The sequence below is a fragment of the Lynx canadensis genome, chromosome D4 (assembly GCF_007474595.2).
Source record: "Lynx canadensis isolate LIC74 chromosome D4, mLynCan4.pri.v2, whole genome shotgun sequence".
Lineage (NCBI taxonomy): Eukaryota > Metazoa > Chordata > Mammalia > Carnivora > Felidae > Lynx > Lynx canadensis.
Genome location: NC_044315.2, coordinates 32,368,791 through 32,394,769, shown reverse-complemented (window position 1 = coordinate 32,394,769; position 25,979 = coordinate 32,368,791). Strand labels below are relative to the sequence as shown.

Here is a 25,979-nt window from a genome sequence, read left to right as displayed (position 1 = left end):
TATACTCAAATATTCTGAATATGTAAATTCCTAGAGAGAAAGCACATTAATGGTTGTCAGGGGCAAGGGAGAAGTGGGAGGGAACAGAGAACGACTGATTAATAGATACAGGGTTTCCATTTAGGGTGATGAAATTTTCTTGGAACTTGATAGAGGTGATGATTACACAATAAGAATATACTAGGGGTGCCTGGGTGGCTCAGTCAGCAGAGCATCTGACTCTTGATCTCAGGGTTGCGAGCACAGGCACTAAGCAAAATTACTCAGTCATACAAAGACAAATATCATGACTTCACTCATATGAAGTCTTTAAGATACAAAACAGATGAACATAAGGGAAGGGAAGCAAGAAGAATATAAAAACAAGGAGGGCGACAAAACATAAGAGACTCTTAAATACAGAGGTCAAACTGAGGGTTGCTGCAGGGGTTGTGGGTGGGGGGATGGGCTAAATGGGTAAGGGACATTAAAGAAAACACTTGTTGGGTTGAGCACTGGATGTTATACATAGGGGATGCATCACTGGAATCCACTCCTGAAATCATTATTGCACTACATGCTAACTAACTTGGATGTAAATTTAAAAATAAAAATAAAATAAAAATGAAGTATGTAAGACATACTCAGCAAACAGGAAAGAAAGAAAGAAAGAAAGAAAGAAAGAAAGAAAGAAAGAAAGAGAAAAGGAAAGAAAAAAAGGGAGAAAAAAACTTGTTAGTATACTTGACACAGTAAATTTCAGTAAATAGTAACCATTCTTTTTATCCCTATTACTCATTTAAACAATACTGACTCTAGTCACCATGTTAGTTCAACGAATCTTCCTTTTCCACTATCTCTGCAGCCTGCTAGCTGAGAAGGGGGAATCACAGTCCCAAGAGATCTAGAGAGCTGACTGGGGGTGTTTTCATGAAAAGTCAATGGTTACACAGCTTTAAAAACTGTCTCATTTCCAGGGTACCTGGGTGGCTCAGTCAGTTGGGCATCTGACCCTTGATTTCGGCTCAGGTCATGATCTCAGTTTGTGAATTTGAGTCCCGCATCAGGCTGTGCACTGACAATGTGGAGCTTGGATTCTCTATCTCCCCTTCTCTCTGCCCCTCCCCCACTCATCCCCCCTCCCCCCGCCCCAAATAAACAACCGTCAAAAAAAAAGGTTAAAAAAAACTGTATCATTCTCTTGGGCCTTCTGACCTAAACCTAACAGTTCTAGTCACAAGTAACAAACTTCTTCCCCAAAAAGGAATTCTAACAATCAAGCACAACCTGAGTTAAACCATATGGATTCACTTTTAACTTTGTATTCACCTGTAGATTCTTCCAATTGTTCTCTAACTCTATTGTTTTAAAATTAAACATCAACATTCAGCCTGGATTCCAAATTAATACTCACAGTTGAGCTCTAATGTAAAAACCCTATACAACTAGAAAGACCAGACTGAGAAGACAATCACTTATTTCACACTCCAAGCTATGGATATTGGTAAGGACAACCATTTTACAACTTATTTCCCCCATACCAACTCCTGTCCACAAGTAACACATTAGGGTTTCTGTGACAGGTAAATCAATGAACTCCCAATGAAATGGTATCTGATTTGGAGGTATAAAAAAAAAAAAAAAAAACTGGAAGAATAGTTTGGAAAAACAAACTAAGTTTCCAATGAGCAAAACAGTTTAAATATATATTTCAAGAAGAATCAACTCTTGTGGTTATAGCATCCAAGAGAAGGGAAGAGCAATAATACAAACTTATAATAGGCTGCTTAAACAACTTGATTTATATGATCTATACCTCATTTATACTATCTACAAAGATAGGACCCTACCAGTTGCCAACTCCTTAATAAAATAAAGACAATATTTTGTTTGTTTTTTAAGATACTTTACAGTGGTAAGCAAGCAACGATGGTCTTTGGAACATTCTTTCAGCCCAAACATGTTAGAGGATAAAAATGTAGTATGATAAAAAGCATGTACTCCAGAGCTCCCAACAAAGCCCTAAAGCCCAAAAAGTATCCCATAATAACCTTTGCTAAGACAAATAAAGTACTGTGGGTGGCTCAGTCAGTAAAGCATCTGACTTCGGCTCAGGTAATGATCTCACAGTTTGTGAGTTCGAGACCTGCATCGGGCTCTGTGCTGACAGCTCAGAGCCTGGAGCCTGCTTCAGATTCTGTGTCTTCCTCTCTCTCTGCCACTCCTCAACCTGTTCTCTGTCTCTCTCTCAAAAATAAATGAACATTAAAAAATTAAAAAAAAAAAAGACTAACAAAATACTGCTAGGAGTTGTGCAGCATGGATAGTGCAGAATCCCATAAGTCCTCTCAAGGACCAGGTTGCATCCATTAAATACAATGTCCAGTATCCAATGGAAAAATGATCATATGTGAGAAGCATTATTCTAAGTGAAAGAAGACAAAGGAGTCTACATACTGTAAAATTCTATTTTTAGGGACAGAAATCAGATTAATGGTTGCCAATGGCTGTGGGGAGGGATTAACTGGGAAACGGCACAACAGAACCTTTTCAGGGAATTGGATATGATCTGTATCTTGATGATGGTGGTAATTACACCACTGTACATATTTGTCAAAACTCACTGAACTGTATATTTAAAGGGAGTCACTTTTGCTGTAAGCACATCATACCTCAATTAACCTGACCTCCCAAAATAATCATTAAATGTTTTTAAATTGTTTTAGAGATAGAGCAGATCTACTCTAAAAATGTATTCTTTCCTTCAGATAAAAATTTCTCCAAACTGTCCATTGGTTTATATTTTCTAACACATTGGCTGTTACAAAGGAATTCCTTTTATTTTCTTCCTTAATTTTTTTAATGTTTATTTATTTTTGACAGAGAGAGAGAGACAGAGCATGAGCGGGGGAGGGGCAGAGAGAGGGAGACACAGAATCCGAAGCAGGCTCCAGGCTCTGAGCTGTCAGCACAGAGCCCGATGCAGGGCTTGAACCCACAGACCGCGAGATCATGACCTGAACCGAAGTCAGACGCTAAACCGACTGAGCCACCCAGGCGCCCCACAAAGGAATTCCTTCTAAATTCCAATCTCATATGACAAACTAAACCCATAATGTTGCTATTAAATCACCAAAGTTTGAGCCTTGGAAAAAGATTAAAAATCAAAGTTTAGTAACTATTACTATGGATTTGAGAACACTACTTTGGAGAAGTTTAAATTAGTTATTAGGAAGGAAAGGATGAAGGGAAGAAAGGAATGAGGAAAGATGAAGAAATCAGACATGTAGAATATATGCCCACATTAGCAACAGATTTTAAGATAATTTAAATTAAATATAATTGAAATTTACCCAAGTATGCTTTGATAGAGTTTTTATAATGGTTTTTGCAATATTCATATGACTAAGAGGCTTGAAAATATATAGCAATCATACAAACAAATGGTAAGGAAAAAAATACAGAAAAAGGATATAGAAGGATTCAATTAATTTGACTTTTCTGTGAGAAGTGCTTTTAGATAGATGTATTAAATTTACACATGAAATTTCTTAACAACTTTATTAATGAAAAGAACCAATGAGCTACAGTATGTGGGGAAAAACTTGGTACTTTTTACCCACATCCCTACCTAAAATATCAAGTTTAGAGGTTTAAGCTACAGTTGACCTCTCTGTGCTTGCTACCATTTAATTTGGATTAGGTAGAAAACTATCACACTGCAAGGTTCACCCACCTCTAAGCGTCTCATAATCTATCAAAACAGGCTTCACTCTGCTTTCAGTGTCCCATAACCCACCAACATCACTACTAATAGAGACAGAACTCCATGGAGCACTCCAGAGGAGCACCAGGAGATATCCACACTGATCATGGTCTTGAGAAGGATGGTGAGTCTCCTAAACAATCACCTTATTTTATCTCCTGAACACAGTACACTATGTAATAGTCAAGTTTTTTCCAGTTCAAGCTGGCTGTCAGAACATTTAGGGTTCAAATTTCTACCCAATTTAACAAGTATATAGGTCATTACATATGGTTTCTTATTGCATTCCTAAGACCACATTGTTTCAGATCCCACTTCTGTCCCCTTGACATGACACATGGACCACACAGGCATAGATCAAGGACTCCCCAGGCCAAGTACTTTGAGCTCAAACAGGTCATAGTCAAGCTAACCAGAATTTTCCTGGCTCAGCTTCCATCATGCAGAATCAAAGTACTCTTAATTTCCCTCCATAGTAACTCCTCCCTGACAGCTGACATTCCCTTCCCAAATTCTTCCTTCCCATTCTCTGCTGTCACTTTTTAGAAAATTGTCTTCCATCCTACATTCAAATTATGCTAGCTTGGTGTATGTTATGTATCATTTCCCAATGTCTAAAATCCTTCTAGGAACATAGCTGGGTATAAAATATTCAGATATATTTAAACATGGACAGTGATATCTGACATCAAATTATGAGGAAATTAAGTTTAGGGCCTGTTGCACCATTCTTAATGTAACTCAGCTGATAGAAAGATGAAAATAACATACCCTGACATACCACACATTGATCTCCATGCCTAAGGCATGAGTTAGGCATGAAGGCAGAGAGTGTATCACTGAACTTCATTTTTTATGGCTTAGGGGGTCCCTTAAAATTGACTATTTACACACAGGGGTGTTTTTATTTATTAGTCTTTCAAAACGAGGCATTTTAATATGATATTTTCAGACCATTAGCTAAATGAATGCTTAAGGGAATAATGTATTTATGATTTGGAGATCTGATAAAAGTATATTTTCCTAATTCCAAGATAGAGGCATGAGAACAGATCAATTTAGAATCTGTTCATAAAACTAAAATGACTTGTTATTTATTGCTGCTCTTCTAGTCTCTTGACAGCAGGTTCACAATCTCTTCAGGCCAAACCCTCTGAAGGGATTTAAAGATGGCTTCCCAGAAATCCATATAAATGACCAATTTTGAGTATAATTTCAGAGTCCACAGACTGCCTGTATCCCACCCACAAGACCCTTCTGCAATCAGGCTAAGGCTCTCTGCTCCACAGGCTTAAATTTAAGGCTACTAGTCATTAAAACACACACAACCCCCAATTTTTAAAAACTAACTATTAAAAAAAGCAAATTAATCCTTCATAACAATGACTCTTCTGTTCTTTTTTGCTAAATGTTGTTTTAATAAGTCACAACTAAAATACTTGCTACAAGTAAGTATAAGAATCAATTTATTCACTTCTACCACACTGTCATCTGAAACAAGATTCCTGCTGATCATTCATACTTCCAAACTCAGATGCACAAAGCCCTAACTCACATATTCTTTTCCCAGTAACCAATATTTTGACCACAGTAAGTCATCTTCAATTTTTTTTAACGCTGGCATTTTATTCACAACAAAAAAACTAATGGACTACAGTCCTTCACAAAAACTTTTAGTCATTCCCAATTTATTTTAATCCATATGTTGCTTAACTCAATAGAACAGCAAAGATATTGTCTTATTTCTAAAATAGATGAGATTTTGATGATCTAAAAAGTGAAAATGTTCAAAACTGTCATTCATGATTTAACATTATATCTCTATTCTCCTTTATATCTTTCATTCAGTTGTATCAAACCAAAAATTAGAAAGAATGTAATGGCATTACAGGCAAACATAACAAGTATAAGAATTGCAACAATTCACTTGAGTTTTTTTTTATTATACTTACATCTACATAATATTGGGGAAAAAACTATATAAACGAGAAAGCAGCTGAAGGGCAAAATCAAATCCTGGCTTTATTAGATGCAGGCTTAATGTCTTCCAGATAAAATATTTGTAGGTGCCACAGTCAATCAAGATTTCAATGGAAACCAAAGATGAAAGCATTCATGCATAAAAGGCAAGTGTGATAATTATGATGTGCAGACAAGATAATGGAAAATATCCCAGGCTGCTCTTCATTTTATGTATCAAGTGCTGCCTTGACCTAGACATCCTATAATGTTCCATCACACTTACTGCATTATTTTATCATTTTAATTATTTAGCAGAATTCAATTAATTTGGCTGGCATCTGGTCAGTGGATGGGATTCCTCTACTGTCTATTGGGTCTTTTCCCTGTGTCATTTCTCAAAATAATCCTGCAAAACAGTTCTGAACAAACATGCGATTGATTTAAAATTCTTGTTCATCCTTCGAGTTTATTAACCTCTTACTGATTAAACAAATGGCACCCACTTTCCTAGAATGTCATTTTCAGACAGTTTATGTCAAAGCATTCGCAGACAATTTATAGCAGAAATTTTAGTGTGTGACTCTATACTGTAAAGTTTACCTTGGCTCCATTTTAAAAGTTCTCTGGTGGTGAGGCAAACAGAAAATGGTGGAATAATTATTATAGAGAAGAGGATAGCTCAGCATACAGATTTAGCACAAAGTTCACTGCCTGTGTATTTAAGGATTATGATAATCATTTTCTCAGCTATGTCTAATCTATTATCCAGAACCAGGATTCATCCACCTTAATATTCATGAAAATAGTCCCTAACAAAGTTCAAGATTACAGTTACATTGCTATTATTACTACAATGTATTACATTATAAAAACACTAAGACTTTATAGTTATTAGCCTGCCAAAATTATAATAATGCTTCTGACAAATGTGATACTGTAACTGTTCCTTCTAATACTCTCCTATAATTTGGGGGGAAAGTAACTTTTAGATATCATTAACAAGTTCTGTTCAAAACTGTCAAGTCAATGAAAGGGATTTTTCAGTGTCCCCATTTCATTATCAAATGAAAACATACATAATGCAAGAACAAAAATCCTTTCCTACTAAAAGGCAAACCTAAAACACCAATAAAACAGATCAGCACCTGACTAAAAGGACAATGGTCACTGAGGATTCGATCCTGGATAAAAGCAGAATGTCTTAGGCTAGTTGTCACTCAAATGGAACTCCACTTTCCCCTAGAAACAAGTCACTACCAGTCTACTTCTTCCTTGGTCAAGGAAAACAGATGAGGTTGGCAGTGGGTGAATATGATTCTCCTCCCTTGTATTAACAGATATAGCAAGTTTTTTTCTGTCCTAAACACAGAAAAGAAAAGAGGAAAGCGCCTTCTGTGATACAAGTGGGTACACAATGAAACCATTAATAGAGTTCTTCATTCTGGCCCATATGAAGTTGGACAAAGCCACAAAAAATAAAAATTCAAGTTCCACTAAGGTATGTTTAAATTTGCCAGTCTAAGGGGTGACTGGGTGGCTTAGTTGGTTGAGTGTCCGACTTCAGCTCAATTCATAATGTCGCAGTTTGGGAGTTCAAGCCCCGCGTCAGGCTCTGTGATTGAAAGGTCAGAGCCTGGCGCCTGCTTCAGGTTCTGTGTGTGTGTGTGTCTCTCTCTCTACCCCTCCTCTGCTTGCACTCTGTCTCTGTCTCTGTCTCTCTCTCAATAAATAAACATAAAAAAAAACTTGACAGTCTAAGAAGGCATATACCCTCATGCTTATCTGCTTATGTCATCTTCATACTTCCATAAGAGTAACCCCAAACCCAGGGTACCAAATCAGGAGTCAGAAAGAGATTTAACACAACCCTTTGGTGAAATGATAGGACAACATGAAAAGTACTCATAAAATACCTGCACCCTGATATGCAGCATCAGTACTCTTCGGAATTCATCTCAAGAGTGTAACTTTAAAAAAGGAAAAACAGGGGTGTCTGGGTGTCTCAGTCAGTTGAGCATCCGACTTTTGCTCAGGTCATGATCTCACGGTTCATGAGTTCAAGCCCCACATTGGGTTCTGTGCTGACAGCTCAAAGCCTGGAGCCTGCTTCAGATTCTGTGTCTCCCTCTCTCTGTCTCTCTGCCCCTCCTTTGCTCGCACTTTGCACTCTATCTCTCTCTAACATAAACATTTTTTTTAATTTTAATAATAAAAAAGGGAAAAATATTATTAGCACAATGTTAAATAACTTATATATATGTATATATGTATTAAAAATTATATAAAAGAGAAAAAATTGGAAATAATCAAAATAGTTAAGTGCAATTACTTGATGAACTACTAAGCAGCCAACTAAAATAATCATAAAGACTATGCAACAGGAAAAAATATTCACACAGTAATGTGAAAAAAAATTTAATTGTTCTATTAGAAAAACATTCAAAACTTAAAAAGAGTAAAACTAACCAAGTTAGATACCTCAAAAACAAATAATCTGTCTAGATGAGAAACATAGAAAGCAAGTTTACCTTGAGCTAGTCTTTCAAGTCGTTTTCCATGTTCCGGGGGTATTGCATACCTAAAATTTTAAACATAAATAAAAATTTTAGGTTTATAACTGTTCTTAGTATCCTAAGACAATGTCATGTAAAACAAAAACAAAAACAACAATGCCAAATTCCATTTAGACATACTGAAATTAGAAAACTAATCACAGAGTCATATCCCTTGAACACTAGACAGAAGAAAAATAAACTTAACCACCTATTTCAATACCCCAGCTCACCATCCCAACCACATTTTACAAATTAGGGAACAAAGGCCCAAAGCCAGTAAACTACTTGGAGAAGGGAGGCAGTTAGCCACAGCAGGAAGACTAGAACCTCTTTTCCAACACTCACAGCACCCCAGAAATCCAGGGTTATTTTTGGTTGTATGTTTTATGTTTTGTTGTTGGTTAGTTTGGCCTTTGTTTTTAAGAAGACCTAGGTTGCTGTGCTTTTTTTAACCTTTTAAAATGTTTTTATTGACAGCAGGATAAAACACAAAATTATTGTAGCAATATTCATATTTGCACCAAATATTTCTAAGAACATTATACCTTTCAAGTAGATTTTTTTAAGTTTATTTATTTTTGAAGGGCAGAGAGAGACAGGGGGACAGAGGATCTGAAGCAGGCTCTGAGCTGACAGCAGAGAGTCTGATGCGGGGCTTGAAGTCACAAACTGTGAAATCATGACCTGAGCCGAAGTCGGATGCTTAACCAACTGAGCCACCCAGGTGCCCCTCAAAAAGATTTTAAATAAAAAATTACCAGTGATAAGAAAGAACTGTTTATTGATTTTGTGATTTTGTGACTTTTAAAATCTTGATTATAGAAAAAAAATGTTCACCCTGCTATAGAAATACTCATTTCTAGTTCCTGGTGTTTTCAAAAGTGAAATACTTGAACTTATCTATAGTGAACTTACTAAAAATTTTAAACAATCTCAAAATTTATTACATAACTAATCTTATAAACAGTTTAATGAGGACATTTAAGGATATTAAAAATATAGTTAAATGATTATTTCACGTTTTAAGTAAAAATGATGTTATCCTTAAGACCTACATATGCTATGTTTACTAGCTCAATATATATGATATATATGAAGTACAAGTTACTTTTTATTAAAATAATTTTTCTCATTTTACTTAACACCACACTTGGTTGCATTTAATGCCACTGATAACATATGCAAAATTTAACTGGATCCAATGTAACTAGGTGATTCTCTGAAAGAAAATTCAACCATACATCCTGTTCCTTAAGGCGCTGTTAATGAAATTATTCCAACTGAATTGGGAGATAAACTTTTAGCAAAACTAAATGACAATCATCCAATTTATTTATAAACAGGCCACTTCTTAGCAGTTTTTAATCCCCAGTTTGTATCACCAAATATACCCAGAAAGGGGAAAAAACCCATCTACATACACCAGACAAGAGGGCCATGTCCCCCATAACAACCATACACACCCATGCATGTACAAACATATGCTTGCACACATGTAACAAGTGTATGCTTGCCCACAATGGCTAGACATGGATGGAGATATGCATCCAGATTTCCTTTTCTGAAAAATTGGTATCGAAGTTAAAGCTCATTAATCTGAGGTTCAATCATCTATTCAAAGAAAACATACAAACATACATATATATAAATGTAATTATAAACATAAACATACATATAAGGAAAATGAATATCTCTGACATAGTCTTTCAGTTGGTCCACACAACCCTATGACAAAATCACATACCCAACACTTCTTCTAAAGTCATCTTCTAAAAGGATATTTATGAAACTTCTCTAGAAGCTGATCATCAAAAAGATTTTCTCCATACACTACACATGTAACAAAAATTCTTCAAATCGGACACATGACCGTAAGACACTAGGTGTGTCTCCTTGATGCAGCTTGCCCTTTGAGCCACTAAGATGTAACTGACCACTACAGGTGTGCTCCCCACATTCTTCCAGACTACACTCCACAGTATACTAAAGTTATCTCTGCGAACTACAGCTGATGATGACAAAACCCTGATCCTTCAATGGCTGACTGTAACCTGAAGGACAGAAGCCAAACTCCTCTGAAAGGCACACAGGCCTGCTGCAATCTTGACAACTTTTCAGATGTCCCAATCAAACCTGCTGTTTCGTTTTAACAAATCATTTGAAGCTCTTTCCAGTGTCCTTGCTATTTCACACCTCCACTATTTTCCATCCCCTCTTTCTTAGCTTTATAAGCCCTCAGTTTTGTCCAGTCAACAAAAACACTCCTTTCTCCAAGCTCACCCTGAGTCTCCCCAAGGGAGAGCCTCCCCTTCCCTCTTTTGCTGTATCACCCACATAGAATACAGACCTCCACCATGGCACTCAAAGTTTAATTTTTTTTTCACCTTTGTGCCTCCCTGCTCTCCTCTCAAGCACCTTAGTGGCAAAGGCCAGTGTCTTTCTCCTAGAACAAAGCACCAGTTGAGCAGATGCTCAGTGTTTGCTGACTTATGTCACTCTCAAATGATGAATGATATTCCTGCTCCTGCATGATAGAAGGCACGAAGGAGAGGAAGGATATGGGAAAAAGAAAAGTACTCCCACATTTTTCATTCCCATTAACCCTGGAATCCATTGCAACCTGAATCTTATTTTTATCATTCTTGATATAACTGCTTGGACAAAGAGTGATATATTTTTTAGTCCTTATCTACTTGGTCTTCTCTTGAATTTCTGACCAGATCCTTGAAACACTCACTTCCCTTGAGTTTCATGATCTAACTCATTTCCAATGATTTCTTCCTTCTGCTCTTGCCAAACTTCACAGTGACATTCTCCAGGACTCCATGTTTTAGCGCTTCTACATTTTTCCCTAAGGGAACCACCTTCACTCAAGGCTTCACAACTTTCCTTGTGGTGTTGAACCACACATTTCCATTCCAAGCGTCTCTTGGGCTCTGAACCTCTAAAACAAACCAGCTATTCAACAAATCCATTTGGCAGCCCTCAAACACAATTTGTCCAAAGTTTAATCCTCCAATAATTTCCGGACAGATCTGCTTCTCCTCCAGAGTTCCCCATCCATCCAACTTTCCAGAAATGTTGGAGTTGTCTACAGTTATGCTCCCCTTATTTAATCAATCCCCAAGTTGTATGTGTTCTACTTTGTACCTGTTCAAGAGAGGTCTCATGAATCTCATGCATTTATTTGCCTAGACCCACTGCCACCATCTTGACCCAGGCCATCATTCTCCATCACACACAGTACTGCTTCATCTCTTAAATGGCTACCCTGCCTCTGGCCTTGCCCTCTGTAGTCCAGGTGGCCCAATCAGAGCATATCACTTTCCTTCCCTGTTTAAAATCTATGTAGCAAGAGGAACTTGTGACTAAACAGAGACAAGCTGGAGGGCCCATACGCAGAGGGACTTACCACAGACAATGAGTGACCTGGCTGAGAGGAGTTCTATGGCCTGGAAAAGTTCCTACACTATCACTTCAGAAGTTTCAACACACATAAGATCAAATTCATGACTTCCTCCTCCTTTAAAATGATTCTCTCTCTAAGCATTCGTAACTCCATTTTCCCTTAGCCTTTCAAACTAAGTCAACTCTTCCTGATTTTTCAATCTCTCTGCCCTCATTGCCAGTCACAAGTCCTATCCACTCTATACCCAAAACCTCCTATCCATCTCCCTTAGCATCACATCAATTTCAAGTTTGATTTGCCCCCAACTAGACTACTATAATAATTAAACTCTCTGCCTGAATCTCCCTGGGCAGCTAGAGTTTTTGAAACACTATCATAAGACCCTTTATTCCTTACTGCCTGGCTTCCAAGGACCTCCCACACACACAGTTCAGCCCTTAAACATCAACAGTCTGCTCTCAGTAGGCTAGACTATGAATTATTCTCTCACTCACATGGGCTTTAACCTCACGCCTCACCTCAAATAGCCCCCTCCATTCCACTTCAAACCCCAGCCTTCCAAGCCCTGATTCCACCTCCTCCTTGAAGCTTTCACTGACCACTATAAATCTCAGCAATCTCACCCCTTTTCTTTCTTCCAGTGCCCTTCTATTTTTCATGTAGTATTTATCATCTACTACTTTCCAGAGCTAGCTTCTGTTCAATGTGTGTAAGGCACTTTTGACTGGATACCAATGAGTTCTATGAGGGACAGAATGACTACCACAACCTGGAAATTTTCACATGAATTATCCTTTTTAACATACCTTGTATAGTGAGTACCCAGTTCATAGCCAGGCACTCTACTATGTACTACACCACTAGCTGGTTATGCAGCTAATTCTTAATTCTTCAAGGATATGAATGTGTCTTGCCCTTCTCTGTATTCTTTGAAATCCACCAAATAAGATGCCTACCATTGTATACCCTCAAGTACATACTGGTTTGTTGAAATTATTAATTGCTCATTTAACCTTCAGGACAGTGTTTTTGTTTCAGATATAATAAATACTGCCAACAATTCTGCTAATATTAAGAAACTATGAATCACTAATGAACTATGAACACACTAATTAGATATTTACAGGGTGATGTTTTATTTAAAACCAGAGTCTTTTATGAATTTTTTTTAAAAATCTAATTTGAAGACCAAGGAAAACAGAATAATCCCTCTAAGCACATCTTTGGGTGGTTTACTCAAAGAAGAGACCTAAAGTAATGTTATCCTGATGGGTGTAATATAAACACGATCTTGAATGAATAATATCAGGCTGACAGTTCAAACTGTCAGTAGGCAAAGGTGTATTTTTCACCATGTAGTAGATCCATTCCTCTGATTCAGGTTTTCTCTACAAAGTGGCCTACTGTATTTCTTTTCAAGGTATGCTCAGTCCATTAGTTCATTAGAAGTGTTTATCAGCACTTCTCAAAGAGAAACTCCTACTTTTCAGATCACTCCCTGAAAGTCTCCCTAATTTGGGGTGGAACCCTGGGACTGTCACTAACATGCTTAGAAAGAAATGTTCTCACCTACGCCCCCCCACCCCGCCCACATCTCTGTCACTGTGCTGTCTGACATAGGTAGCTGTGTGAGTTCCTCTGCCAGTCTCACCAACAGGTGCTTCTGGCACCTCCTGCTGGCCCAGCTTCAACCCACTCTGTAACATCTAGGGCAGTCTTACCAAGCCCAGAGCAGAGGGAGAACCCTTCTAGGTCCGTGTCATCTTCAAGCAGATCAGTCCTAAAACAGCACTATTCTTTACTCCCCTCTCTTAACTGAGGCTACATGTGAAGTAGCCCTTTCCTCTTCTTGTGTTTCCTTTTCTTCTTGCAATTTCTCTTATAGTCATCTCCCAAAAAGAATAAAGCTCACATCCCCAAGGACAGTTTTCTGATAGACGAGTCTAAATTGACTCTCCCCGCTTTTACTGGCATAAGCTTATGCACCTGGCTTGTTCTCTATAGTTATTAAGGGGTGGAAAGCTCAGTGAAAAGAATAACTGACCAATAAATACTATAACAGCTCATCACAGCTACTGTTTATTGAACATTTATACTATGCCAGACCTTGTGCAAATTCTACTACTACCACCTCCACTTTACTGATGAGGAAACCAAGGCTTAAAGGGATTTACTTGAGCAAGAAGGACAACAGAGCTGGCACCCAACTCCTGTATTGGGTTGGGTGATGGGATGCCAAAGCCCAAGATGTGCTTTCCAGCCCTGTATTTCATTCCTGTTTCTTCACCAATCACCACAAAGATGCCAACTGGAAGGAAGTGAGAGGGGCTAATGAGCCCCTCCCTCCCCAAGCAAATACACAATGATCACTGTGATCACTAGACAGTGATCCAACTTTTGGAAGAAAAATTTTTCTGCCTGCAACTAACAGACCAAAGTTCCAATATTCACACAGAATTCTTCTCCAGCTACCCTTCCTACCTTTATTACATTTTTTTCATATTATTTTATTTTATTTTTTTTTCAATATATGAAATTTATTGTCAAATTGACTTCCATACAACACCCAGTGTTCATCCCAAAACGTGCCCTCCTCAATAACCATCACCCACCCTCCCCTCCCTCCCACCTCCCATCAACCCTCAGTTTGTTCTCAGTTTTTAAGAGTCTCTTATGCTTTGGCTCTCTCCCACTCTAACCTCTTTTTTTTTTCCTTCCCCTCCCCCATGGGTTTCTGTTAAGTTTCTCAGGATCCACATAAGAGTGAAAACATACGGTATCTGTCTTTCTCTGTATGGCTTATTTCACTTAGCATCACACTCTCCAGTTCCATCCACGTTGCTACAAAGGGCCATATTTCGTTATTTCTCATTGCCATGTAGTACTCCATTGTGTATATAAACCACAATTTCTTTATCCATTCATCAGTTGATGGACATTTAGGCTCTTTCCATAATTTGGCTATTGTTGACAGTGCTGCTATAAACATTGGGGTACAAGTGCCCCTGTGCATCAGTACTCCTGTATCCCTTGGGTAAAATCCTAGCAGTGCTATTGCTGGGTCATAGGGTAGGTCTATTTTTAATTTTCTGAGGAACCTCCACACTGTTTTCCAGAGTGGCTGCACCAATTTGCATTCCCACCAACAGTGCAAGACGGTTCCCGTTTCTCCACATCCTCTCCAGCATCTATAGTCTCCTGATTTGTTCATTTTGGCCACTCTGTCTGGTGTGCGGTGATATCTAGTGTGGTTTTGATTTGTGTTTCCCTGATGAGGAGTGATGTTGAGCATCTTTTCATGTGCCTGTTGGCCATCCAGATATCTTCTTTAGAGAAGTGTCTATTCATGTTTTCTGCCCATTTCTTCACTGGGTTATTTGTTTTTCGGGTGTGGAGTTGGTGAGCTCTTTATAGATTTTGGATACAAGCCCTTTGTCCGATATGTCATTTGCAAATATCTTTTCCCATTCCGTTCGTTGCCTTTTAGTTTTGTTGGTTGTTTCCTTTGCTGTGCAGAAGCTTTTGATCTTCATAAGGTCCCAGTAGTTCATTTTTGCTTCTAATTCCCTTGCCTTTGGGGATGTGTCAAGTAAGAAATTGCTATGGCTGAGGTCAGAGAGGTCTTTGCCTGCTTTCTCCTCTAGGGTTTTGATGGTTTCCTGTCTCACATTCAGGTCCTTTATCCATTTTGAGTTTATTTTGGTGAATGCTGTGGGAAAGTGATCTAGTTTCAACCTTCTGCATATTGCTGTCCAGTTCTCCCAGCACCATTTGTTAAAGAGACTGTCTTCTGTCCATTGGATGTTCTTTCCTGCTTTGTCAAAGATTAATTGGCCATACGTTTGTGGGTCTAGTTCTGGGGTTTCTATTCTATTCCATTGGTCTATGTGTCTGTTTTTGTGTCAATACCATGCTGTCTTGATGATTACAGCTTTGTAGTAGAGGCTTAAGGTCTGGGATTGTGATGCCTCCTGCTTTGGTCTTCTTCTTCAAAATTACTTGGGTTATTCAGGGCCTTTTGTGGTTCCATGTGAATTTTAGGATTGCTTGTTCTAGTTTCGAGAAAAATGCTGGTGCAATTTTGGTTGGGATTGCATTGAATGTGTAGATAGCTTTGGGTAGTATTGACATTTTAGCAATATTTGTTTTTCCAATCCATGAGCAGGGAATGTCTTTCCAGTTCTTTATATCTTCTTCAATTACCTTCATAAGCTTTCTATAGTTTTCAGCATACCAATCTTTTACATCTTTGGGTAGATTTATTCCTAGGTATTTTATGCTTCTTGGTGCAATTGTGAATGGGATCAGTTTCCTTATTTGTCTTTCTGTTGCTTCATTGTTAGTGTATAAGAATGCAACTGATTTCTGTACATTGATTTTGTATCCTGCAACTTTGCTGAATTCATGTAGCAGTTCTAGCAGACTTTTGGTGGAGTCTATCGGATTTTCCATGTATAGTATCATGTCATCTGCAAAAAGTGAAAGCTTGACTTCATCTTTGCCAATTTTGATGCCTTTGATTTCCTTGTGCTGTCTGATTGCTGATGCTACAACTTCCAACACGATGTTAAACAACAGCGGTGAGAGTGGGCATCTCTGTCGTGTTCCTGATCTCAGGGAAAAACCTCTCAGTTTTTCCCCATTGAGGATGATGTTAGCTGTGGGCTTTTCATAAATGGCTTTTATGATCTTTAAGTATGTTCCTTCTATCCCAACTTTCTCAAGCGTTTTTATTAAGAAAGGGTGCTGAATTTTGTCAAAGGCCTTTTCTGCATCGATTGACAGGATCATATGGTTCTTATCTTTTCTTTTATTAATGTGATGCATCATGTTGATTGATTTGCGAATGTTGAACCAGCCCTGCATCCCAGGAATGAATCCCACTTGATCATGGTGAATAATTCTTTTTATATGCTGTTGAATTCGATTTGCTAGTATCTTATTGAGAATTTTTGCATCCATATTCATCAGGGATATTGGCCTGTAGTTCTCTTTTTTTACTGGGTCTCTGTCTGGTTTAGGAATCCAAGTAATACTGGCTTCATAGAATGAGTCTGGAAGTTTTCCTCCCCTTTCTATTTCTTGGAATAGCTTGAGAAGGATAGGTATTATCTCTGCTTTAAACGTCTGGTCGAACTCCCCTGGGAAGCCATCTGGTCCTGGACTCTTATTTGTTGGGAGATTTTTGATAACCGATTCAATTTCTTCGCTGGTTATAGGTCTGTTCAAGCTTTCTATTTCCTCCTGATTGAGTTTTGGAAGAGTGTGGGTGTTCAGAAATTTGTCCATTTCTTCCAGGTTGTCCAATTTGTTGGCATATAATTTTTCATAGTATTCCCTGATAATTGTTTGTATCTCTGAGGGATTGGTTGTAATAATTCCATTTTCATTCATGATTTTATCTCTTTGGGTCATCTCCCTTTTCTTTTTGAGAAGCCTGGCTAGAGGTTTGTCAATTTTGTTTATTTTTTCAAAAAACCAACTCTTGGTTTCATTGATCTGCTCTACTGTTTTTGTAGATTCTATATTGTTTATTTCTGCTCTGAATGTTATTAATTCTCTTCTTCTGCTGGGTTTAGGCTGCCTTTGCTGTTCTGCTTCTATTTCCTTTAGGTGTGCTGTTAGATTTTGTATTTGGGATTTTTCTTGTTTCTTGAGATAGGCCTGGATTGCAATGTATTTTCCTCTCAGGACTGCCTTCACTGCATCCCAAAGCGTTTGGATTGTTGTATTTTCATTTTCGTTTGTTTCCATATATTTTTTAATTTCTTCTCTAATTGCCTGGTTGACCCACTCATTCTTTAGTAGGGTGTTCTTTAACCTCCATGCTTTTGGAGGTTTTCCAGACTTTTTCCTGGGGTTCATTTCAAGCTTCATAGCATTGTGGTCTGAAAGTATGCATGGTATAATTTCAATTCTTGTATACTTATGAAGGGCTGTTTTGTGACCCAGTATATGATCTATCTTGGAGAATGTTCCATGTGCACTCGAGAAAAAAGTATATTCTGTTGCTTTGGGATGCAGAGTTCTAAATGTATCTGTCAAGTGCATCTGATCCAATGTATCATTCAGGGCCCTTGTTTCTTTATTGACTGTGTGTCTAGATGATCTATCCATTTCTGTAAGTGGAGTGTTAAAGTCCCCTGCAATTACCACATTCTTATCAATAAGGTTGCTTATGTTTATGGGTAATTGTTTTATATATTTGGGGGCTCCGGTATTCGGTGCATAGACATTTATAATTGTTAGCTCTTCCTGATGGATAGACCCTGTGATTATTATGTAATGCCATTCTTCATCTCTTGTTACAGCCTTTAATTTAAAGTCTAGTTTGTCTGATATAAGTATGGCTACTCCAGCTTTCTTTTGGCTTCCAGTAGCATGATAAATAGTTCTCCATGCCCTCACTCTCAATCTAAAGATGTCCTTAGGTCTAAAATGAGCCTCTTGTAGACAGCAAATAGATGGGTCTTGGTTTTTTATCGATTCTGATACCCTATGTCTTTTGGTTGGAGCATTTAATCCGTTTACATTCAGTGTTATTATAGAAAGATACAGGTTTAGAGTCATTGTGATGTCTGTATTTTTTATGCTTGTAGCGATGTCTCTGGTACTTTGTCTCACAGGATCCCCCTTAGGATCTCTTGTAGGGCTGGTTTAGTGGTGACGAATTCCTTCAGTTTTTGTTTGTTTGGGAAGACCTTTATCTCTCCTTCTATTCTGAATGACAGACTTGCTGGATAAAGGATTCTTGGCTGCATATTTTTTTTCTGTTCAACACATTGAAGATCTCCTGCCAATCCTCTCTGGCCTGCCAAGTTTCAAAAGAGAGATCAGTCACGAGTCTTATAGGTCTCCCTTTATATGTTAGGGCACGTTTATCCCTCGCTGCTTTCAGAATTTTCTCTTTATCCTTGTATTTTGCTAGTTTCACTATGATATGTCATGCAGAACATCGATTCAAGTTACATCTGAAAGGAGTTCTCTGTGCCTCTTGGATTTCAATGCCTTTTCCTTCCCCAGTTCAGGGAAGTTCTCAGCTATTATTCCTTCAAGTACACCTTCAGCACCTTTCCCTCTCTCTTCCTCCTCTGGGATACCAATTATGCGTATATTATTTCTTTTTAGTGTATCACTTAGTTCTCTAATTTTCTCCTCATACTCCTGGATTTTTTTATCTCTCTTTTTCTCAGCTTCCTCTTTTTCCATAACTTTATCTTCTAGTTCACCTATTCTCTCCTCTGCCTCTTCAATCCGAGCCGTGGTCATTTCCATTTTATTTTGCATCTCATTTAAAGCATTTTTCAGCTCCTCGTGACTGTTCCTTAGTCCCTTGATCTCTGTCACAGGAGATTCTCTGCTGTCCTCTATACTGTTTTCAAGCCCAGCAATTAATTTTATGACTATTATTCTAAATTCACTTTCTGTTATATTATTTAAATCCTTTTTGACCAGTTCATTGGCTGTTGTTATTTCCTGGAGATTCTTTTGAGGGGAATTCTTCCGTTTGGTCATTTTGGATAGTCCCCGGAGTGGTGCAGACCCGCAGGGCACTTCCCCTGTGCTGTGGTGTATAACTGGAGTTGGTGGGCAGGGCCGCAGTCAGACCTGATGTCTGCCCCCAGCCCACCGCTGGGGCCACAGTCAGACTGGTGTGTGCCTTCTCTTCCCCACTCCTAGGGGTGGGATTCACTGTGGGGTGGCGTGGCCCATCTGGGCTACTTGCACACTGCCAGGCTTGTGGTGCTGGGGATCTGGGGTATTAGCTGGGGTGGGTAGGCAACGTGCACGGGGGCAGGAGGGGCAGGCTTAGTTTGCTTCTCCTTAGGTGATCCACTTCAGGAGGGGCCCTGTGGCAGCCGGAGGGAGTCAGACCCGCTGCCGGAGGGGTGGCTCCGCAGAAGCACAGCGTTGGGTGTTTGCACGGAGCAAGCAAGTTCCCTGGCAGGAACTGGTTCCCTTTGGGATTCTGGCTGGGGGATGGGCGAGGGAGATGGCGCTGGTGAGCGCCTTTGTTCCCCACCAAACTGAGCTCTGTCATCCCGGGGCTCAGCAACTCTCCCTCCCTTTGTCCTCCAGCCTTCCCGCTTTCTGAGCAGAACTGTTAACTTATGACCTCCCAGATGCTAAGTCATGCTTGCTGTCGGAACACACTCCGTCTGGCCCCTCTGTTTTTGCAAGCCAGACTCGGGGGCTCTGCTTGGCCAGCAGGCTGCCCCTCCGCCCCGGCTCCCTCCCGCCAGTCCATGCAGCGCGCACTGCCTCTCCGCCCTTCCTACCCTCTTCCGTGGGCCTCTCGTCTGCGCTTGGCTCCAAAGACTCCGTTTTGCTAGTCTTCTGGTGGTTTTCTGGGTTATTTAGGCAGGTGTAGGTGGAATCTAAGTGATCATCAGGATGCGCGGTGAGCCCAGCATCCTCCTATGCCGCCATCTTCTCTGCCTTTATTACATTTTTGTAAATATTCATTTATTTTGGGGAGAGCACAAGCAGAGGAGGGGCAGAGAGAGGGGGACAGAGGATCCAAAGTGGGCTTTGCATTGACAGGCAGACAGCAGATGTGGGGCTCAAACTCACAAACCACGAGATCATGACCTGAGCTGAAGTCAGATGCTCAGTTGACTGAGCCACCCAGGTGCCCCATACCTTTATCTCTCTTAAAACTCACAATTGAAACAAAAAAGTCACTAACCTCTCAAACTAAAATTACAGTATTCACCAAGCAAAAGACAACAGCACTTTAAATAAAATGCAGATATAAAGAACAAAACCATTAAACAAGTACAAAAGTTTTCCTTGGTTCTTGTTACACAAAACTTCATGAATCAGAAAGTAAAATACCTATTTATATTCCACAAAACTCAATCTTTCTTAAGTGGTTAATTTACACTATACTTTTTAATCAAGGCATACTCCTGTGTCAAAAAGAAGACTGAACAACTATGGATTTTATATGTGTGATTACATTTTTACATTACTGATGATGTTAACAAGTTTTAATATTTGTGCATTTATTAAACTTTAAGCATCCATATTTTAAATTATAAAGTCTCATTAGTTAACTGTGGAAAAGAGAGGATCACTTACTTCATTTTCAGTTCATAAAAACAGATGAATGTGAGAAACAGAACATAGGACTGTAAGGGATGCTGTGGTAGGTACTCCCTTCCAGATGAGGCCTTCATTCCATTCTCTAAAGGAAGGATCCACTTACACCCACTCAAAGTCATGTTCCCTCTCCCAACATCATGGCCTCTAGAACAGGAGGCAGTGGTAGCCGGTATCCAATGAGTGATCCATACAAGAATATAAAAGCCAGATCCTCTTGCTTCAGTTTGGGGTAATTCAGAAGGGACCTGACAGTTCCAGCTGCCTGTGGGATCTGCCATGGCTCTACTGCAGTTTCACTTCCCCTTCTGTGCGGTCCTGCCTTCCCTCCCCCTCACAGGTGTTATCACAGACACCTCTGGTACACAAATCTGAGTTTCAGAGTGGGCTCCCTGAGCAATCTGTGCTACAATTAAGGGGTTTGTAAGGAGGTGTCACTCAAAGCAAGGCATCTAAAAGCATGGCGTAGAGGGGCGCCTGGGTGGCGCAGTCGGTTAAGCGTCCGACTTCAGCCAGGTCACGATCTCGCGGTCCGTGGGTTCCAGCCCCGCGTCAGGCTCTGGGCTGATGGCTCAGAGCCTGGAGCCTGTTTCCGATTCTGTGTCTCCCTCTCTCTCTGCCCCTCCCCCATTCATGCTCTGTCTCTCTCTGTCCCAAAAATAAAATAAACGTTGAAAAAAAAAGAAAATAAATAAATAAATAAATAAAAGCATGGCATAGAGAATGGGGTATTTGAGCTGAGACCCTACAGAAAAAAAAGCCCCTGAGCAAAGGAACTGAGCCAGAGCTTAGGCCCACACTTATGCTATCTTATGGCCTATTTCCTAACATGGGCCCTTTCCAAGCATGGCCTAGAGAATGAGGTATTTGAGCTAAGACCCTACCAGAAGAAAAAGCCCCTGAGCAAAGGAACTGAGCCAGAGCTTAGGCCCACCCTTATGCTATCTTATGGCCCATTTCCTAACAGAACAATTAGATGAAAAAGAGAAACTCTACCAGCCACATCTGCAGATAGTCACAGATGAGGGAACTGCAGGAAAAAAAAAAAAAAAAAAAAAAGGCCTAACAAGGAAATTTTAATGAATAACTGAACATTAAAAATATAAGCAGTTCTTTTTCATCTGGGACTCAAAATACAGTTCAGTATCCATATACATGTAAGTTAATATCCTGAGTAATCATAAAAATCAAGTTAATTTTTGTCTGAAATCCTTATAAAACTTAGTAAAAACAATAACTGCACAAAACTTGATTTTCAAGAAAGAATGTATTTCGTATTACTTAATCCACTGAATATTTTCTAAGTGTGTTCTACCCACTACTAACATTTTCTTTTCCCCAAGAGGTACTATTAATTGTTAGTTGCTATCAAATATAGGCCATTTATGTAGAAAGAAGTCTTTCCTTCTTAATACTCTCCAAAATACTGGGGCACCTGGGTGGCTCGGTTAAGCGTCCAACTGGCTCAGGTCATATCTCACCGTTCATGAGTTTGAGCCCCATGTCAGGCTCCGTGCTGACAGCTTGGAGCCTGGAGACTGCTTTGGATGCTGTGTCACCCTCTCTCTCTGCCCCTCCCTGCCCCCTCAAAAATAAGTAAACATTTAAAAAAATTTTTTAAATACTCTCCCAAACACTCAACAGATAACACAATCAGCAATAATGTTTTCTATTACTAAAGGATCAAATGACTGATTTTCAAACTGTTTTCCATGCCCACCATCACCCCCCAATCCTGGGCCCAGAGTCTCCAGATGAAAGTGCTTCAAGGAAGGAGTTACTGAGGGAGAGTGTCCCACCAAATGTCCCACCTGACATTTCAGCCAAGTCAGCTCTTCTTTTATTTTCAGTTTTATATATTGACCTTCTAAATAAACTTCACTTACGTAAGTCTGAAAACCTCTGTGCTTTTAAGTTTATTTTATTCTGAGAGAGAGAGTACATGTGCACATGAGTAGAGGAGGGGCAGAGAGAGAGGGGAAGGGAGAGGATCCCAAGTAGGCTCCACACTGTCAGCGTAGAGCCCAGCATGAGGATCAATCCCACAAATCCATGAGATCATGACCTGAGCTGAAATCAAAAGTAGTACACTCACCCAACTCAGCCATCCAGGTGCCCCTGAAAAACTCTGTGCTTTCTTGAAGTGATTAGCATGGTTCTTGGCACACATAAAAGGACTTCACTAAATGGAATGGAGTCACCAAAAACAAAACATACTTCACCACCCTAGTCAAGTCCTACTCCTTGGAAAGTAAGCTTACAAAGAACAAATACATTTGAGATCATAGAAGTAAGACATAAATCTATTTGCAAGCCTCCCTGTAGATATGTAATCACACACACACACACACACACACACACACACACAATTTTCCTATATGCTCAAGTCAAGGAATAACTTTTGCAAAACAAATATGAAGTAGTATGTATTTTCTACAAAGTATTATCTAAACAGTAAGATTAGAACCATCTGAAAAGGAGAGAAGAAATATGGGGGAAAAGATAAGCTAGGCAAAGTAACTGTTGAACTACAACATTTGCCATGGTAATGTGCAAAACTTACACCACTAATGTTTGTTTTCCGTGAACTCCAAAGTAAATAAATTTGCATTAACAATCTTATTTTTCCCTAAGAGTTATGGATTTGATTCAGCAATTTCTTTTCATTTGAAGGGATTTTTCTGGCTCTTGTAGGTGACGATGATAACTTTAAGTGAAAGTACCAACAATAAGAGGCATCCTGGAGGAATTTACAAGCCCCTGCTCTGTCTTCCAGGGATACCAAGAGTACTTAATGTAAGTTCAGAGTTCCTGTATGAGAATGCACACTTATGGATCAGTTAGTAAAAAGGCATTACATCACATTACTTCAGTGAAAACAGTGAGATTTGCTCTGAAAATTGCAAACACTAGATCTCACAGATGCTTCTTTTAGGGAACTCTGCTGAGCAGGCATCTACAAGACTCAATGTTTGGACCACAAGCATGTGTATGTGTGCCTGTACAATAGTGTTTATTTGGAAGTCAGGCTCAGGTTTAAGTAAACTATAGTCCATTTGATCAAATAATTTTTGATACCATTTATCACTGTACCCTTTTCTTCCTAATAATATAATCAGTAGCTAAGTACAAAATAAACACCATACTTTTTAAGCAGATTTCCAATTTCTTACACCTTTTTTAATAATACCTTTAAAAAACTATGCATCCATATGCCTAAAAATAATAATAACTTATGCAGTTAATTTCATTAATACTAGATAAAGTATTTATGCAAGTCTATTTTTCCTATTTACAGGGCAATTTTCCCTAGGAATAGTAATTAAAACCAGAAACAAACTAATTCCAAGAGTATTTTTTTTATACAAACCATCAAAAAGGATACAGCTGTCACCATTATCCAATTAGTCTTAACACTTAAAAATAGAATATATTAATGAGTCTAAACTTACCAAGTGGATAAGTAGGAATTAATACCATGGGTTGCTAATTCAATGTATCATTGAATATTATCAGGCTATCCAATCCCTAAAGCAATGTTCTGCATTAGGTGTTTAAAGAAAAAAATCTCAGTAAGAAATTCATCCATAAAGCTGTTTATTTAACAAATATTGAGTACTGTGTGCCACAATCATGCAACAATCATGCCAGATACATGAGTACTGTGTGCCACAATCATGCCAGATATTGTGCCAGGCAAGGGATATGTGTTAGTGAACAAAACTAACAGGGTCCCCTTCTCTAGGAGCTCACATTTTGATGGAGAAGATATATATTAAACATGCATAGATCAATGTAACACCACCTTCTTTGTTCTTTTAAAAAAATACTTGAATAAATCTGAAAGTCTCATATTCACTGTGTTTGGACAGTCTCCGGAAGAAGGATTCAAGGTACCATCTAAATTCTATATCCTCCAGTAATTAACATTATCACACATAACACTTGAAAGGAAGAATTATATTGTATTTATCCTTGAAACCCCTACTGTATTATATATAGACACATCATGCCAAGTTATGGCTTTGAGTCATTACTAAGACAAAAAAAGATTTATTTTCATAACGTTATTAAAATAATAGTAAGTGAAAATATTTGTATGGTGCTTTACAGTTTACAAAGCTCTTTTACAAAGTATATCCCTGAACTCTCCTAGCAACCCTATAGAGGCAGTGGATAAATCATGCCTCCGATCAGCAGTTAAGGAAACTCATGATTTGCCCTAACTTATTCAGCTGGTAAGTGACAGACTGAGATTTTAAAACAGGTCTTCTGGCTTCAAAGTCAATGTTCATTCGAAAAAAATAAATACTTTACCACTAACTGCTAAAACAGCTTTCTATCTGCTTATTTAAAACATTCTTTCTCCCTTAAACCTTTACACCAAAAATGTTTAAATAAATCATCACCTCCTCTAGTCTCTTCAGTATAGCTCCATGTTCATTCAGTGTCCAGCAAAGTATGTCTCAGGGCTTCCATCTGGAGCTGTGCATATCTGCAGCTACTCAGAAATCTCAGGAAACTGCGTATTCTTAACAGTTACATTTTAAACAAAAAAAAAAAATCTTTATAAAATGTTCTATATATTTCCTTGTCTGTCCCTAAACAGATTGGTCCAAAACAATTTAACACTCTCCTAATCCAAACAAGAATTACAGAGCCTCAGTCCTATAGCTAGACTCTTTGTTAAGTGCTGATGATTCAAAGGCAAATAGACACAGACCCCAACTTCAAGACAGACACAGGAAAGGGCAAGGAGGTAGTCAGAAGCACATTAAAAGTACAAAAACAGGTGTCTAAGGTAGGGGCAGCGCACAGTCCAGAAGGCCTTCAGGCAATAACTAAGGGATACGCAGGCAGAAGACAGCAGAGACCAGTGTAGACATGGAATTAAGGAGGAAATCTTAGGCAGTTTTACAATAATCATTTCCAAAACTTGATGCCTGCAGGTAGAAAGGAAGAAGGAAGAGGGGGGGAGGGGGAGAAGGGGGACGGGAAGAAGAGAAGTGGGAAGAAGAGCAGGGGAGGGGGGTGGGTAGAAACAGGGAGGGGGAGAGGAGGAGGGGCGGAAGTAGGAGGGGGGAGGAGAAGCAGCAGTAGAAGGAGGGGTAGGAGGAGAAGTAGTAAAAGTAGTTAGTAGCAGTAGAAGTTGAAGTTCAACAACAGCCTATAAGGCTAGAAGAAGGAAGACACATTGCTCAGG

The 25,979-nt window shown here is 39.0% G+C and overlaps 1 protein-coding gene across 12 annotated transcripts in view; it reads right to left on the bottom strand.

Moving 5' to 3' along the window:
- KDM4C (lysine demethylase 4C) overlaps positions 1–25,979 on the bottom strand; it is a 437,278-nt gene that overhangs the window by 312,737 nt on the left and 98,562 nt on the right. For all 12 annotated transcript variants that reach the window (XM_030294155.1, XM_030294156.1, XM_030294149.1 and 9 more), the window contains one exon: positions 8,236–8,285. In XM_030294155.1, the coding sequence (XP_030150015.1) occupies positions 8,236–8,285 (50 nt within the window). The remainder of the gene's footprint in view (positions 1–8,235; positions 8,286–25,979) is intronic.